The sequence below is a fragment of the Talaromyces proteolyticus genome (genome assembly GCF_021365285.1).
Source record: "Talaromyces proteolyticus strain PMI_201 chromosome Unknown BGW36scaffold_14, whole genome shotgun sequence".
Classification (NCBI taxonomy): Eukaryota; Fungi; Ascomycota; class Eurotiomycetes; order Eurotiales; family Trichocomaceae; genus Talaromyces; species Talaromyces proteolyticus.
In genome coordinates this window covers 37,817-54,373 of record NW_025764290.1, presented here as the reverse complement: position 1 = coordinate 54,373, position 16,557 = coordinate 37,817, and the positions used below count along the sequence as shown (strand labels likewise).

General features: G+C 48.6%; 3 protein-coding genes across 3 annotated transcripts; 1 reads left to right on the top strand and 2 right to left on the bottom strand.

The window, feature by feature from the left end:
* Positions 1–27: 27 nt before the first annotated feature.
* Positions 28–5,716, bottom strand: BGW36DRAFT_307132 (fatty acid synthase alpha subunit FasA; the record flags this gene model as incomplete). The annotated part of the gene is made up of 3 exons (XM_046212213.1): positions 28–138; positions 196–5,141; positions 5,197–5,716. 3 exons carry the CDS (start codon positions 5,714–5,716, stop codon positions 28–30), a joined length of 5,577 nt encoding a protein of 1,858 aa, XP_046066081.1.
* Positions 5,717–7,230: 1,514 nt separating this feature from the next.
* On the top strand, positions 7,231–13,575 carry BGW36DRAFT_432770 (putative fatty acid synthase beta subunit; the record flags this gene model as incomplete). Its single annotated transcript, XM_046221176.1, has 2 exons — positions 7,231–13,026; positions 13,081–13,575. 2 exons carry the CDS (start codon positions 7,231–7,233, stop codon positions 13,573–13,575), a joined length of 6,291 nt encoding a protein of 2,096 aa, XP_046066080.1.
* Positions 13,576–13,810: 235 nt separating this feature from the next.
* Positions 13,811–16,497, bottom strand: BGW36DRAFT_350692 (uncharacterized protein). Its single transcript, XM_046213327.1, has 4 exons — positions 14,965–16,497; positions 14,612–14,911; positions 14,337–14,556; positions 13,811–14,263 (listed from the first exon to the last, which is right to left on the bottom strand). Exons 1-4 carry the CDS (start codon positions 16,315–16,317, stop codon positions 14,019–14,021), a joined length of 2,118 nt encoding a protein of 705 aa, XP_046066079.1. The 5' UTR covers positions 16,318–16,497; the 3' UTR covers positions 13,811–14,018.
* Between the last annotated feature and the right edge of the window lie 60 nt (positions 16,498–16,557).

Sequence of the window (16,557 nt, the reverse complement as noted above, 5' to 3'; positions counted from 1 at the left end):
AAAATAACAGTTAAAAACACCCTCAAATTAATACTTTGATACAGCAACAGCAATAGCTTGGGAATCGCTATGGCTGATGCTGACACTGACGGACTTTATACCAGCAAGCTTGGCAGCTTCGGCAGCGGCTCCGTGAAGCTGAATATCTATATTAGTATAAAAGTATCGCTGGGAATTAGAAGAGCTAGCACTTACGTTTACAACGGGAGCACCGTTTGCGTCGTTGGCGATTTCGATCTCTTTCAATGGAGCACCGGCCCCCTTTGATGGAACCCCAAGAGACTTGAAGACAGCCTCCTTGGCAGTCCATCGTCCAGCGAATGATGCTTGCGGCGACGGTGCCTTGCGGCAATATGCTTGCTCGTTCTCAGTGAAATTGCGTTCAACAAAGACATCGTTCTCGATATTGATAGCCTCGACGTGCTCGACGTCAACACCAAGTCGGGTGTTTGGCGAGGCAGTAGCTGCTGCCAGAGACTCGATCATCTTACGAGTCGTTTCCGTATCGTCAGCCGTCGTGGCCTTGGGAGATACGGCAGGAAATGCGAGCTCAGAGCTCTTGTTGTCCAGTGTGACACGGTAATCAGGATTCAGGAAAACCTGGCTCTGGATCTTGTCTTCGTAGGGGGCCTTGCTCTTGGCCTGGAAGATGGAGTTGTTGATCATGCCGTTATGGTAGTAACGGTAAGCCTTCTTCTGGCGAGCCTCTACCTTGACTTTGTACGATTCAAATTGGGCCTTGTCCAAAGTAGCGAAGAGATACTTGGAATGCACGCCGATAGCCTGGGCGCCCTTTTGTCCAAATCCGAACGAGGTAACAGAGAATGCCTTGACACCATCAGTCTTAATAGTTCGACTGGGGTACACAATCAAGTCGAACTTCTCCATGACCTTGTCAACATTGTCGGCATTTCGGTTTCCAGGAATGATACCACTGTTCAAAACTTGAAGACAGCCGTTCAACATCCATGCGCCAGCTGCTCCCTTGGGATGTCCTGTCAGGTATTTCTGGAAAATACCCAATACAGCATTGCCCTTCTGTCGACCCAAGTGAGACAGTTGTTGGCAAATCACGTCAGATTCGTTCTTATCATTAGCAACGGTGGAAGTGCCATGGAAAGAGGCAACATCGAGGTCATCAATAGTCAATCCCCATGTTGCGAGCGAACCACGCAATGGCGCAATGCGAGGATCACGGCGCCAGAAATCATTGCCAAGGCTGCTTTGAGCTTCTTTTTCTTGGCGAATAGCCTCTCGATGAATGTGCGCTGCGCGTTCTTGCAGATACTCTGCTTCGTTGAACGAGCCTGAACTCTGACTCTTGATTGCTTGGGCTTCTTCCTGAAGGTAAAGCAATTCGGATTCTTGCCACTGCTTGATTTGCTGTCGGCGGAGATCCAGCTGACGGCGGCGGTACTTGATATCAAGAAGAGGTGATGGGAACTGCCCAGGGTTCTCACGAGCTGCTGTGAGCACACCTTGACCAGGGGCAGGGACTGAACGACCGATTTTGTCAGTAGCAGTGCTTGTTGCCGCAACTATACCATAGATGGGAACACCCATATCTAGGGCAAGCTGGGCAGTCATCAAGACTTGGATACCACAACCTTGAGACTCCATAAACCCGTTACGAGTGGTGGATGTTGGTCGAGACATCTCCTGAGGAGTTCTCCCTCGTTTGAATTCTTCCTTGGCGTTACTGGTGGCTCCCATGTTGGCAAATTCGTACGAGCCCTCTTCTTGGAAGTCATCAAATCCACCGACTAAGCACACGCGTGCCTTGCCTTCAACGATAGTATCGTAACCAATGTCCAAAGACTCCACCGATGTAGCACATGCACCGACAGGACTCTTGATAGGACCGGTAGAAGACAAAAGAAGCATGTTAACCCAAGCAGCCATGGTATTAACAAACGATTCCTGCAAAATATCTTTTTGGACAGGCTTGTCGAGGAATCGATCTTTATACATGCCTCTCAAAGCAGTAGTGCCGCCGACACCGGAACCGATACAATTACCAACCTCAGACAAGTGCACATACTTGTAGAACTCGTATGGATCGGTGATACCAGCAGCGAGGAGAGACTCTACAGTGCACACAAGGACGTAAAGTGTGACAGGGTCAACTTGATCGATAATATCTTCTGGAACACCGTATCTCTTGGCATCCCATCCAGTGGGTACTTGACCAGCTACCAAACGGTCGAATTGGAGAGCCTTTGGAATCCACAGATTGGCTCCCTTCTTGATACGAACGGTATACTCTCCTGAATCAGGGATTTCAAAGACCTCGACCTTGTCACCGTGCTCACGCTTGAATTCTTCCGCTGTCTCTTTCGATGTCTCGAAGGGTTCGAGGTCAGCCTCAATGACAACTTCTTGAAGGAGTTGCTTCTTGTTGGGGTCGTAGCCTTTGAATAGCTCTGGCTCAATCAAACGTATGCCAGAGTGTTCAAGTATATACTTTTCGTACTTTGCTTTAATATCTTTGTCATCAACTGGTTCCCCAGTCTTGGAGTCTACCCATCCGGAGTACGGCTTCCCCTTCACTGGTCCATTGTGGTTCTTAATCAAACCCATGATCCAAGCCATTTCAACGCACCCCTCCAGGGAGAATTTGCCAAATGCTTCCATCTCCCATCGCGTACGAGAGTTACCCCACGGGCCAACTTCGGCAAAACCAGTAACAACAACGACCTTGTCAAGATTGACCATTCCACGGAGTTGTTCATGTAGGGGCTTGATGTCCTCATCCCAATTAGGCAACTCAGGGAAGGGGAATTTGAGGTTAGCACGAGGTTCCGTGACGACCTGTTTGTAGAGGGCTTCGCTTCCTTCGCCGTTGACAACCCTGTTTTCAATGGCAGTCTCCTTGATAACAGCTTGACGAAGAGCACTTGTATCCATGATTTCCTTGCGTAGCCGCGTCATGAGGTCCTTGAGATCAGGAATGAACTGCAAACCACCGTTCAGGTCAGCGAACACAGGCTCAGACTGGCAAAGGTCGACAATGGCAGGGGCCATGAGGCCAAGGAGATTGAAAGCCATTTCCTGCTGGGAGAAAGTGCGGACACCAAGCTTCTCAACACCTTCAGCAACCATATTGTTTGCGCTCATAAGCCCTGTTCCACGAGTCCAACCAATAACTGCACCACAGATAGTGAGGTAACTGGCCCAGCTCTCAGAGTGCCAACGGTTGAAAAGAGTTTCCAAGGCCAATTTAGACTCCGAGTACAAACCATCGTTACCAAAGGTACCATGATTAGGCGAGAGAGGCAAGATGACTTGTGCGGGACGAGTTTCAAATCCACGCTCCTGCTTCTGGGTCTTGATAGCTCCGAGAAGTCTCAGTAAGTTTGTCAACATGATACGGTGGGCGAGTTCAGATTTGGAATCGATACTATCGATTTCACGACCGTTTTCTGGGATGGCGGCGAACGGTACGATGTAGTCAAGATCCCAGCCAAGACCCTTCTTGGAATCGTAGATGTAATCGATAAGGGCATCTACATCCTGCTTGCTCCCTTGGTTGAAAGGAACGACAACAAGCTGAGAACCTCTAGCACCATATTTGGCATACATGCTCTGGTAGTATTCGGTCACCTCACGGGAGAAACGGCTTGTGGTTACTACAACCTTCGCACCGCCGCTAATCAATCCTTGCAAGACTTCAGCTCCGATAGATCCAGCACCAGCGCCGGTCATGAGAGCATTCTTGCCCTGGAAAGTGATACCTGATCGTGCAGCAGACTCAAGACCGTCCAAGTAGACACCTGTTAATTTCTTGCTGTACTCCCAACCATGGTCGTCCTTCTTCTTCAGGTGAAGGAACGGAACGGCCTCGACCTTCCCAGGACGTAGGGGGCCGTTGGTCTTGGCATGACGACCAGGCTTTTTCGCGTTTCCATTTTCTTGAGGCATAATTTGGTTCTCGTTCATTGCCAAAGTACGCAGGACATCTTTGTAAAGAGCATTGAATTGTAGCTGGGAAGATTTAGATAGTCTATGCTGTCTGCGGATGAGCTTATAGACACTCTTAAGGTCATTCTGGACCTTTGTCCGGTTGCTGTACTCGGAAATTGGACCACCTTCGGCCATCTGTTTCACGTAATGTTCCAGCTTGCGTGCACTAGCCCGGGGTACTTCTTGGTAAGTAATAGTACCACGAGAATCAATGGTTGTTTGCGGGCCAGTTGGAATGGCGACATCTTTGTAAGCAGGAGCAACACCAATGACTTCTTTGCAGTTCTCAATGAGCTGTAGTGCCAACTCCTTTGCCAACTGGTATGTTTCTCCTCGCTCGGTAGGGCAGTTGTCAATATGGTACTGCATGAAATCAAGCAGTCGTGGATTGGAACGGTTCATGAGCCGAATACACTGGCTGACAATTTCTCGATCAACGACTTTAAGTCTGCCGAAAATAATATCATAATACATGCTCAATGCATCCTGGCGAGCCCAATTCCATGAGGAGTCGTAAATGCGAGCCTTCAGAGAGTCGAATGACGGCGATATACCTGTTGCATACACATCGCCGTGCTCGATGTTCCAGAGGTCTAGCTGTGCTTGGAGAGCTTTTTGACTCTCGACAGAGGCCACGAAGGCTCTATCGCCAGCCCGTAGATCCAGTTTCAAGTAACTAGCAATGGATTCTAACTGTTGCTTGAACAATGCACGTTGGTCCTTTGTCAAGGCGTCAATGGCCGCAGGATCCATCATCATTCCACCAGCTCCAGCACCACCGTCCCCGCCACTGCTGGGTGACGAGAGACTGATGCCAGCATTGGCAGCATACTTATTCGCAGCGCTGTCAAGGAAAGCCTTTGCATCAGCATCGGATCCCAGACGGGACGGTGGTTCGGCGGTCAATGCATATAACAAAACCCCGTCCTGTCTTCCAGGTCCTAAACCCCATCGAGTTTCTAAATATTTGCGCACAGCAGTGATATTGAAGCCACCAGGCATTTTTGAAGAGACTAAACGGGCGACCAGTGAGGACGATTGTTTACCCAGTTGGCCGTTAAATGTGGCTTGCATTGAGGCGCCGAGCTCGTCGAGAGGTGTATCTTCCGGCTTTTCTGGAGTTGAGCCAAATTCTTTGCCCAAGTCGCCAAGAATTTCATTTTGCAAGGTGGATTTTCCTATTCAGAGAGATCAGTCAGCAGGAGATCTTTTTAACTTTCTATCGAAACGTACCTCCAACTAGATCTTTAATGGCTTTGTTGATGGGAATTTCTGTCAGGGTCTTCTTCAATTTCTGAGCAACCAGAGTTCTGACAATATCAAGGGCTGCGACCGGAGCGTCATCTACCATAACTGCTGGTCCAGCGTTGGAAGGTGCCGCAGCTGGAGCTGCAGCCGCCGCGGCCGCAGGGGTAGCAGCAGCAGGCGTGCTGGCATCAGGAGATTCTGTTGGTTCTGGCTCTTCTTCGACCGGCTCAACGTCGTAATAAATCTCGTTAGCGTCTTTGTTATAGCACAAGATCTGTCGTTGCACAGATGTCGCAGCATCATAAGCCTCGTATTTGGATGCCAGTGTCCGCCTGGCCATGCCACCTAGAGTATCTGCTGGGCCAATTTCCACAATCCGCTCTGTTCGTTTTTCTGCGAGGATAACATCTTGCGTTTCAATCCATCTGACGGGGGAGGCGAATTGGTAGGCCAAAAGCTCTACCAACAGAGTATGGGCGAGCTCCTGCTCGATTTCGGGTCGCATCGTGTCGTTGATGCAATATATTAAAAGGTATTAAAATGACGAATTGAAAGAACTGGGCATCAAGGGAGAAGAGTCGTGTTCCGAATGACAGAACAAACGAATGTGTCTGCCACAAAAAAAATGAGGAACACTGCTGAGTATATGGGGGAAGGAGTTGGTTGCTGGCTGTGAAGTAGCTCCCGGCGGGACCCAAGGCGTTAAAAAAAAAGTTAGGCCAATTGCGGGTTACGAGGTAACCAAACCACGTTCGAAGCCAACTGTGGATTAACGGGAAGTATCAGCCCGTCGGGAATTATTGAGGATAGATAGATAGAAAAAATGAGACGTGACGAGCAACAAAAAGCAACAGCAACAGCAACAGTAATAACAATAGCAGAGCTCAACAAGCGGCGGTTGAGAATAGTGTTTTCCGAGCGAGCGCCGAGCGGCGACTATGCAGGCCAACTGTTGGGGGACTTTAGCCTTGCTGCCACACACCCACTGGCCCAGGCGGCGATTGCGGTGGGGCCAGTCTTGAGTGCAACAGGCCGCGCTAGCCTGCCCTGCCCCTGTTGGCGGCCCATACGACCTATCACCGCACAGGCTAGTCCATATGAGTTTAGCGTTGAATAAGTAGTGCCTGGACTCTTGAAGCCCTTGCTGTCGGGGCTAGCCGGCCATCTGGTAGGATAGCGCATATGTCGTACTATACTATTGAATTATCGGCATACCAATAGTAAGAGTCGGTATAGCGAGGACTGCTGTTAGGTATTCTTTGCATATCAGATTCAACAGTGGCGAGGCATGAGCTTTGGCAAGAAATTATCAGCCCAGCATCATGTTTGTGTAATTCCTTGCTGCCTGTTGGCCTGCATAATATTATGATTAAATTTGTGATATGGACTTCGAGTCCTCAAGCGCGCTATGTGGGCAGCGCTAGAGCACTCTGGCCAATCAAGACGATAAATTCTATGTCGATGGGGCCCAACCGTTTTGGTCTTTGGGGAGCTTGTCGGATCGCGCTAGGCCCGATCGGAGCTATGGCTGTTCAACCACCTCGAAATTTGTTGCCGCTCCCCACCGCGAGAGACACGGAAAGAGCCAGTCAGCCAGCTGCCTCCTTTCATCCGGCCCTTCCTCTGCGCATTCGCTTCACCACAATCCATTATTCTATACCACCAACCACTGTCAGTCTGCAGTGGCATCCTTGTTTCTTTGTTTCTTTTTTTCTCTTCTTCACCATCGCTTTCCCTCGTGGAAAAGGAGCTGAAAAAAGATATTCACGAACAGACATCAGACATTCCATCAGCATTTGGCAGGTGCTGGAGGGGTTCTCTGAACGATTCGTGCAATCAAATACTGTGGCAGTCTGCTTCCAATTGATCTTTTAATTATAATAATTATCATTATCGCGCCGACATAAAGAAAGCTCATCGACGACGCGGAACGGGATCCAAGTCACGATATCTGAAGTGTGACATCGCATTTTCTTCCTCGTCGGACAGTTTGGTCTGCCCGTTTACTGCATCAAGACAATGTACGGCCCTTCGACAGGCCCTCAGACGGGCATCAATACTCCTCGTTCGTCGCAATCTCTCCGCCCTTTGACCCTCACACATGGCGTTCTCGAATTCTCTTTCCTAGTCCCGACATCTCTCCACTTTCAAGCCGCCCAATTGAAGGACACATTCAAGGCATCGCTACCACAACCAACCGATGAATTGGCCCAAGATGATGAACCCTCTTCTGTGGTCGAGCTAGTTGCTCGGTACGTCGGCTATGTCGCTCAGGAAGTTGACGAGGGGGATGAGGACGCCCACCCCACCAACTTAGAAGTTTTGAAAGTGGTTCTTAACGAATTTGAACGTGCTTTTATGAGAGGTAATGATGTCCATGCAATTGTTGCCGGCCTATCCGGCATTTCAGAAAAGAAAATATCGGTAGTCAAGTCATATTACGCCGCCCGTGCAGCAGCTGGCCGCGCTACAAAACCCTACGACTCTGCCTTGTTCCGTGCAGCCGCTGAAAATGACGTCAATGTATACACTGTTTTCGGTGGTCAAGGCAATATTGAGGAGTATTTTGATGAATTACGAGAAGTTTACACCACCTACCCCTCCTTCGTCGAGGATTTGATTTCTTCCTCCGCCGAGCTGTTGCAAACATTATCTCGAGAACCCGACGCTGCCAAACTCTATCCAAAGGGGCTTGATATCCTTCAATGGCTTCATGATCGTGATTCGCAACCCGATACCGATTATCTCGTCTCCGCCCCCGTCAGCCTTCCGCTCATTGGATTGGTCCAATTGGCCCACTACATGGTGACCTGCAAGGTATTAGGCAGGCAACCCGGAGGGTTCCTTGAACGACTAAGCGGTACCACTGGTCATTCACAGGGTGTTGTCACTGCTGCGGCCATTGCGGCTGCCAAAACCTGGGAGGAGTTTGCAAAGGCAGCTAAGCAAGCCATAATCCTGCTTTTCTGGATCGGTCTTCGCAGCCAGCAAGCATATCCTCGCACGTCACTTGCTCCATCCACGCTCCAAGACTCGATTGAGAATGGCGAGGGCACTCCCACTCCTATGCTATCCATAAGAGACCTTCCACGGGCCGCTGTGCAGGAACATATTGATGCGACGAATCAACATTTACCTACAGACAGACATATCGCCATTTCATTAGTGAATAGCCCCCGCAACTTTGTGGTTACCGGCCCCCCGATTTCTCTCTACGGTCTTAATCTTCGTCTCCGCAAAGTCAAGGCAGCTACTGGTCTTGACCAGAACCGAGTCCCCTTCACGCAGCGCAAGACGAGATTTGTGAACCGATTCCTTCCCATTACCGCTCCATTCCACAGTCCTTACCTGGCAGGTGCATACGATCACATTTTAGAGGATGTTGAAGGCATTGAAATTCCAGCAACGTCTCTTGCTATCCCAGTCTATGACACTCAGTCTGGTGCCGATCTGAGATCCATTGGGGACAAGAACATTGTTCCTGAATTGATTCGTATGATTACTCAGGACGCAGTGAATTGGGAAACAGCTACTGTGTTTCCCAATGCAACTCATATCGTTGATTTTGGTCCTGGCGGTATATCAGGATTGGGCGTGCTGACCAACCGAAACAAGGATGGCACTGGAGTTCGTGTGATTCTGGGAGGTGCGATTGATGGTACAAATGGTGAAATCGGTTACAAGCCAGAACTCTTCGATCGTGATGAGCACGCCGTCAAATTTGCAGTCGACTGGGTTCGCCAGCATGGACCTCGCCTAGTCAAGACATCTGTCGGCCAGACCTTTGTCGACACGAAAATGAGCAGGCTACTTGGTGTACCTCCAGTTATGGTTGCTGGTATGACCCCCACAACTGTACCATGGGACTTCGTTGCCGCCACGATGAATGCTGGCTACCAGATCGAATTGGCCGGAGGTGGCTACTACAATGCCAAAACGATGACCGAGGCAGTCAGTAAAATTGAGAAAGCAATTCCTCCCGGTCGTGGTATTACTATCAACTTAATCTACGTTAACCCTCGTGCGATGGGCTGGCAAATTCCTTTGATTGGCAAACTTCGCGCGGATGGCGTGCCTATTGAAGGTCTAACAATAGGTGCCGGTGTGCCATCTATTGAAGTTGCCAACGAGTACATTGAAACCCTTGGTATTAAACATATTTCATTCAAGCCTGGGTCAGTTGATGCCATTCAGCAAGTGATAAACATTGCTAAAGCGAATCCATCATTCCCTATCATTCTTCAATGGACCGGTGGTCGCGGAGGTGGCCATCATTCTTTTGAAGACTTCCACCAACCTATTCTGCTTATGTACAGCCGGATCCGTAAATGCGACAACATTGTCCTTGTTGCTGGTAGTGGATTTGGCGGCTCTGAAGACACTTACCCCTACCTCGCCGGAAATTGGTCATCTGAATTCGGTTACCCACCGATGCCATTCGATGGATGCATGTTCGGCAGCCGCATGATGACTGCCAAGGAAGCTCATACATCAAAGAATGCTAAGAAGGCGATTGCTGATGCTCCTGGTGTCGATGATGATCAATGGGAAAACACATATAAGACCCCGACGGGAGGTGTCATTACTGTCTTGTCTGAAATGGGAGAGCCAATCCACAAGCTTGCCACTCGTGGTGTACTCTTCTGGAGTGAGTTGGACAAAAAGATCTTCAGCCTCGACAAGGCCAAACGTGTGGCAGAGTTGAAAAAGAACCGAGAATGGATCATCAAAAAGCTGAACGATGACTTCCAGAAGGTGTGGTTTGGACGAAACTCTGCCGGGGTTACGGTAGATCTTGAAGACATGACATACGTCGAAGTTGTTCACCGTATGGTTGAGCTCATGTATGTCAAACATGAGGCGCGCTGGATTGACGAAAGTCATAAAAAGCTCACTGGGGACTTCATTCGTCGCGTTGAAGAACGCTTCACAGCGGATGAAGATCAAGCCTCTTTGCTGCAAAATTATTCAGAACTCAACAAACCTTATCCCACTGTTGACACTATCCTGTCATCTTATCCTGAGGCTTCGACCCAGCTTATCAATGCTCAAGATGTGCAACATTTCCTGATGCTTTGTCAGCGACGTGGCCAAAAGCCTGTTCCGTTTGTACCCTCTCTTGACGAGAATTTTGAGTTCTGGTTTAAGAAAGATTCGTTGTGGCAATCAGAAGATCTCGAGGCTGTCTACGGTCAAGATGTTGGCAGAACCTGTATCTTGCAAGGACCTATGGCTGTCAAATACTCGAACACAATCGACGAGCCCGTCAAAGACATCCTTGATAAAATTCACAACGACCATATCAAATTTTTGATTCGTGACGTTTATGCTGGAAAGGAAGACAGCGTCCCTGTAATTGAATATTTTGGTGGACAGCCTCTTCGGTCAGAGAATGAAGAAACTGAAATTGAAGGTCTTGTCGTGTCGGACGACGCCAACAAAATAGCCTACAGGCTTTCGAGCTCTCCCTCTGCAGTCCTCCCTGATGTGGATGGCTGGTTGCAGCTTCTTGCTGGCAATTATTATTCTTGGCGACATGCCTTTTTCACTACCGAAGTGTTCGCTCAAGGTCAACGCTTTCAAACCAATCCATTGAAACGACTGCTCGCTCCCACAAGAGGCATGTACGTCGAGATTATATCCCCTAACGACCCTAGCAAAACAGTCATCAACGTCAGAGAGCCTAGCCAATCTTCCAAATTGGTGAAGACTCTCGAAATCAAGCTTGTCGCTCCCAAGGAAATTGCACTTACCATGTTTGAAGGCCGGACCGCTGAGGGAAGCGTGGTGCCTTTAACCTTCCGCTTCACGTACCATCCCGAAACTGGCTACGCTCCTATCCATGAAATTATGGACGGCCGGAACGACCGCATCAAAGAATTTTATTATCGGGCATGGTTCGCCGAAAAGGCTGTTCCCTTTGATACCCCTATTACCGCGATCTTTGATGGTGGCCGTGAGACTGTTACTGCACAGGCAGTCGCTGACTTTGTGCATGCTGTTGGTAACACCGGCGAAGCATTTGTCAACCGCCCTGGTCAAGACATGTATGCTCCCATGGACTTCGCCATCGTGGTAGGGTGGAAGGCCATTACAAAGCCTATCTTCCCTCGCAGGATAGATGGAGACCTACTTAAACTAGTCCACCTCTCAAATGGTTTCAGAATGGTCCCTGGAGCTGATCCTATCAAGGTTGGAGATGTTCTTGATACAACCGCGCAAATCAACGCAGTTATCAACCAGGATTCTGGAAAGATGGTCGAAGTTTGTGGCACCATTAAACGCGATGGCAAACCGATCATGCACGTTACAAGTCAGTTCTTGTATAGAGGTGTATATACTGACTTCGAGAACACTTTCCAACGAAAGGACGAGGTTCCTATGCAACTCCACCTTGCTTCAAGCAAAGATGTTGCTGTTCTTCGGTCAAAGGAATGGTTCCGCGTGGATGAATCCGATGTTGAACTCCTCGGTCAGACTCTGACCTTCAGACTTCAAAGTCTTGTTCGTTTCAAGAACAAAGCAGTCTTCAGCAGCGTTCAAACAATCGGTCAGGTTCTTTTAGAGCTCCCTACCAAGGAGGTCATTCAAGTCGGCTCTGTGGACTATGAGGCTGGTACATCTCATGGAAACCCTGTCACTGATTATCTTGAACGTAACGGTTCTTCTATCGAACAGCCCATCAGTTTCGAAAACCCTATCCCACTTAGCGGTAAAACGCCGCTTGAGCTGCGTGCCCCAGCCTCGAATGAAAACTACGCGCGTGTATCTGGTGATTACAATCCGATCCACGTTTCGCGTGTCTTCTCAAGTTACGCCAACCTTCCGGGCACAATCACCCATGGCATGTATTCAAGCGCCGCTGTCCGTAGTCTGGTTGAAACTTGGGCTGCTGAAAATAACATTGGCCGAGTTCGCAGCTTCCATGTCAATCTTGTCGGAATGGTTCTACCTAACGATGCGATTACTGTGAAACTTCAGCATACTGGTATGATTGCTGGCCGCAAAATCATCAAGGTTGAGGTCAGAAACAAAGAAACCGAAGACAGCGTCCTACAAGGTGAAGCAGAAGTTGAACAACCAGTTTCATCCTACGTCTTCACTGGTCAAGGCTCCCAGGAGCAGGGAATGGGTATGGATCTCTATGCTAGCAGCCCTGTTGCGAAGGAAGTTTGGGATCGTGCCGACAAGCATTTCCTCGAGAATTATGGCTTCTCCATCATTGATATCGTCAAGAATAACCCCAAGGAACTGACTATTCACTTTGGTGGACCTCGTGGAAAGGCCATTCGTCAGAACTACACATCAATGACTTTCGAGACCGTTAATGCGGATGGCTCTATCAAGTCTGAGAAGATTTTCAAGGAGGTCGATGAGAACACAACTTCTTATACATACCGATCTCCAGCAGGTCTTCTTTCTGCGACTCAATTTACCCAGCCAGCACTGACATTGATGGAGAAAGCCAGTTTCGAGGACATGCGCAGTAAAGGCGTCGTTCAGCGTGACAGCAGCTTTGCGGGTCACTCCCTCGGAGAATACTCGGCCCTCGCTGCTCTCGCAGAGGTCATGCCAATTGAAAGCTTGGTGTCGGTTGTGTTCTACCGCGGGTTGACCATGCAAGTTGCTGTGGAGCGTGATGAGCAGGGTCGCTCTAATTACTCCATGTGTGCTGTCAACCCTAGCCGAATTTCCAAGACTTTCAACGAGCAAGCTTTACAGTACGTCGTTGAAAACATCTCTGAAGTTACTGGCTGGTTGTTGGAGATAGTCAACTATAATGTAGCCAATATGCAATATGTGGCTGCAGGAGATGTAAGCTTTCTTTCCACCCTTACAACAATATAATATTTGCTAACAATGTCACAGTTACGTGCACTCGATACCTTGACGAACCTCCTCAATGTTCTCAAGGCCCAGAAGATTGACATCCAAGCTCTTATGCAACAGATGTCTCTTGAAGACGTCAAGGCACACTTGGTCCAAATCATCCACGAGTGTGTCAAACAAACAGAGGCCAAGCCACAGCCATTGGCACTAGAACGCGGCTTTGCCACGATCCCTCTTCGCGGCATTGATGTCCCCTTCCACAGCACATTCTTGCGCTCTGGTGTCAAGCCTTTCCGATCCTTCCTTCTCAAGAAGATCAACAAGACAACTATCGACCCCAGCAAGCTGATCGGAAAATACATCCCTAATGTCACCGCCCGTCCTTTCGAAATCACCAAAGAGTACTTTGAAGATGTGTACAGACTGACAGGATCTCCTCGAATTGCCAATGTTTTGGCTAACTGGGACAAGTATGAAGATGCTAGGGACAGTGGTGCTGCACGTGCTGCCAACACTACCACCACTACTGCGTAAGATCTTGAGATTTGTTCTTGGAATATATGTGTTATGATGACCTTTTCCTTCTTGTTTAGTTCTTTTTTATAATCCCTACTTCTAATCTCTAGATATTCATGAAAATCCTGTTTAATATATGTTTGGATATCCCTTGTATTTACCTAGAGGTCGTTTGTTCTATATTAGATAGCTCTTCGCGACCACCATTGTTGGACATATTAAAAGATATAGATGATGTCAATTGATGATGCCTATTGAATACCAGCTCCACTCCAGTTCATTAATCACATTCTTTTCTGCCTGGCGTCAAGCTTAAATCTATTAATACTAATCACATGTCGAGGTTGATGCAGTGACAACCCAAAAATTAATTACGGCGGCATCTCTCTCAGAAGAATCAAAGACTAAAATATATGTAGGATCCAATATTTTTGAATTGATAGTTTTAAAATGTTCACTGCTCAAGTGTCTCTCAAAACACCCGGACGTAAAAGTCGATCCTCCTTGCCGTAAACCCCAACATCCTTGACAATTGCGATAAATCTACGATGGTTCTCCTTCGACTCGCCGATGCGTGGATGGAAGATCTTGAGAAGATCGCGACTAAGGATTCCAGATGCAGGAATAGCGGCGTGGATTTCGGCCGGGGTGGGAAAGCTTTGCTGGCTAGCAGCAACTGGGCGTGGAGTTGATGTTCTGGTTGGTCCTGTTGTTTAACGAGATATGATTAGAAATGAGTTCCTTCTGAGTAACGCCAATGGAGGAATATAAAATCATACCTTTCACGCCAGCGACTCCCTCTGGTGTTCCTGCGCGAAGAGGTGCCGGGCTACCGGATCTTGAGCCGTGGGGAGTACCGCCCCTGGAACTACCAATTGGGAGATTGATCTTGAGCTTCTTTGCCTTGCTGGTGTCACTCATATCGCCTCCAGATCCAGCGCCTGCTTCTATGTCACTTCCAGAACCAGGGCCACCAATTCGACTCCTCTTTTTGGTAGCCTAAGCAGAAGAAAGTTAGGTCCAGAAATCGCGATGAGCGTTGATATAAACTTACTGCGAGCACAGATGAGGGTGAAGGAGAGTTGAGGGCACCAGGCTGAGATGGTGCATGTTTCGGTTTCTTTCGCGAAGTGTCCGTGCCGCTAGCATCTGAAAGGTTGGGCGATCCGACGCGTTTACGTCCAATACCGGTAACCTTTTTCAGAGGATCTGTATGCTTTGGACGACCAGATGGTGTGCTTGTTCCCTTTGTTGAAGCCCCCGATTCCTTCTCCTTCTCTTTGGCGGCTTTTTCCTCCTCTATCTTTTTCTCTGCCTCCTTTTGGCGTTCGCTTTCACTATCCTCTTCCGAACTCTATACGCGTAAGTGAGTAAAAATCCAGGCTAAATTGGGCCAAAATAACATACCTCTTCATCGGAGTATGGATTCACGTCCGAGCCACTGCTATAATCGAAGTTTTTCTCTCGTCTCTGCAATGCTTTCCGCACCTTCTTTCCTATAGTTTTGCGAGCTTCCTTTTCCTTTCGCTCTCTAGACTCTTCTTCGTCATAATCTTTCTCTTCTTTCAAGTTGAAAATATTTGCTTTCAGTTGGTCCTGTTTGATTCGTTTCTCGGAGGCCTTGGTGTCCTCGTCTTCTTCGAAGAGTCCGACATCCACTTCTTCATCATCAGCAAACCGATCCTCTTCAAAATCCATATCATCGCCGTCCAATCCTGCCTTAGCAACATCCTTGCCTCGATAGACTTTTCGTTGTTTGGCGAAAGCCTCCAATTCCTTTTGCTGAACAGCTTCCTGTTGCTTTTCCATGAACCATCGTGGATCTTTGATCTTCTTTGACATGAATTTCTCGGCTTCCTCGATTGTCAAGGCTTTGAACGCGTTTTTCGCATTAAATCGATACCATTTGTCAATAGGAACCATTCTCATCTTTCCTGTCGGCTCGAGCACGAACATTGCGTACGTCTCGGACAACGCTGCCTCATAGCTACCAACCCATGTATTTTTGTTGTCAAAGTCCTCCAAGTGCCATGGCAAAGCTTCTTCATATTTAATGCGGGCCTTTGCGATTTCTTCCGCAGTCATGTCGGCTTTCATGACTTGCTGTGTTTTTTGTTTCGTGGGATTAGACCGCTTCTGGGGATTTGCCGCTGACGGCGCAATCTGGGCAAGATTTTCTTCGCGCTCTTTCTCTCGAGCAGCTTTTCTAGCCTCAAAATCTTCACGTTCCGCGTCGCCCAAACTGTTGGCTGCTTCTAGCGTCGCCTTTCCATCTTCGGATTTAAGTGCGTCTGGTTCTGGGGGTTTGAACCGAGGGTCGCGTCGCTGGAGGCGCACCGGTCGCGTGAATTGCTGCTCGTCTCTAGGATCTATAGATCGCTTAGATAAGAATTTGGCAACGTGGAACTTGAGTCCCTCTCGCAATGCACGCTTTGTTGTAACAAGCGGGTAGTCCCTGAATGTAGTAGAAAGAGGTGTACCACTAAAGCCGTTTACTGTCAAATCCTCTTGGAATTTCGACGGTTGGGGCCGGCTAAATGGTGGCTCGGAGATAGGTTTCGTATTCGTTTGAGTGGCAACTAGGCCTGGTCTTGATGCTTGCGTGCCATTAGCAGCTGGTCTGGCATTCTTCCCAGGTGGTGGTCTCTTCTTGGGTCGCACTAAAGGGTCTGCTGCCCTGGGACGTCGTATCTTCATAACCGGAGCGCCTTCAGTGCCAGTCAATGGGCGACTGACTTTCGGATCTGTGGGTGTAGCCATATCGAATGTGATCGATTTGGAGTCGTCAGCTAAGGCAAATGCTGATATAGCCAGACAGCTTCTGTGAAGATCACAGCCTCAATCAACTCTCAGCCTGGTGTTGAAATACCAGGAGCTGCCATGAGAGCGAGAAACGGCTCTTGAGGTCAGGAAGATGTTGTAGCGACAAAGCAAGATAACGCGACAGTTGGAAGTCAGCCGCCGGGGCTGCCTAAGGCTCTCAGGCATGACTAGCGTCAT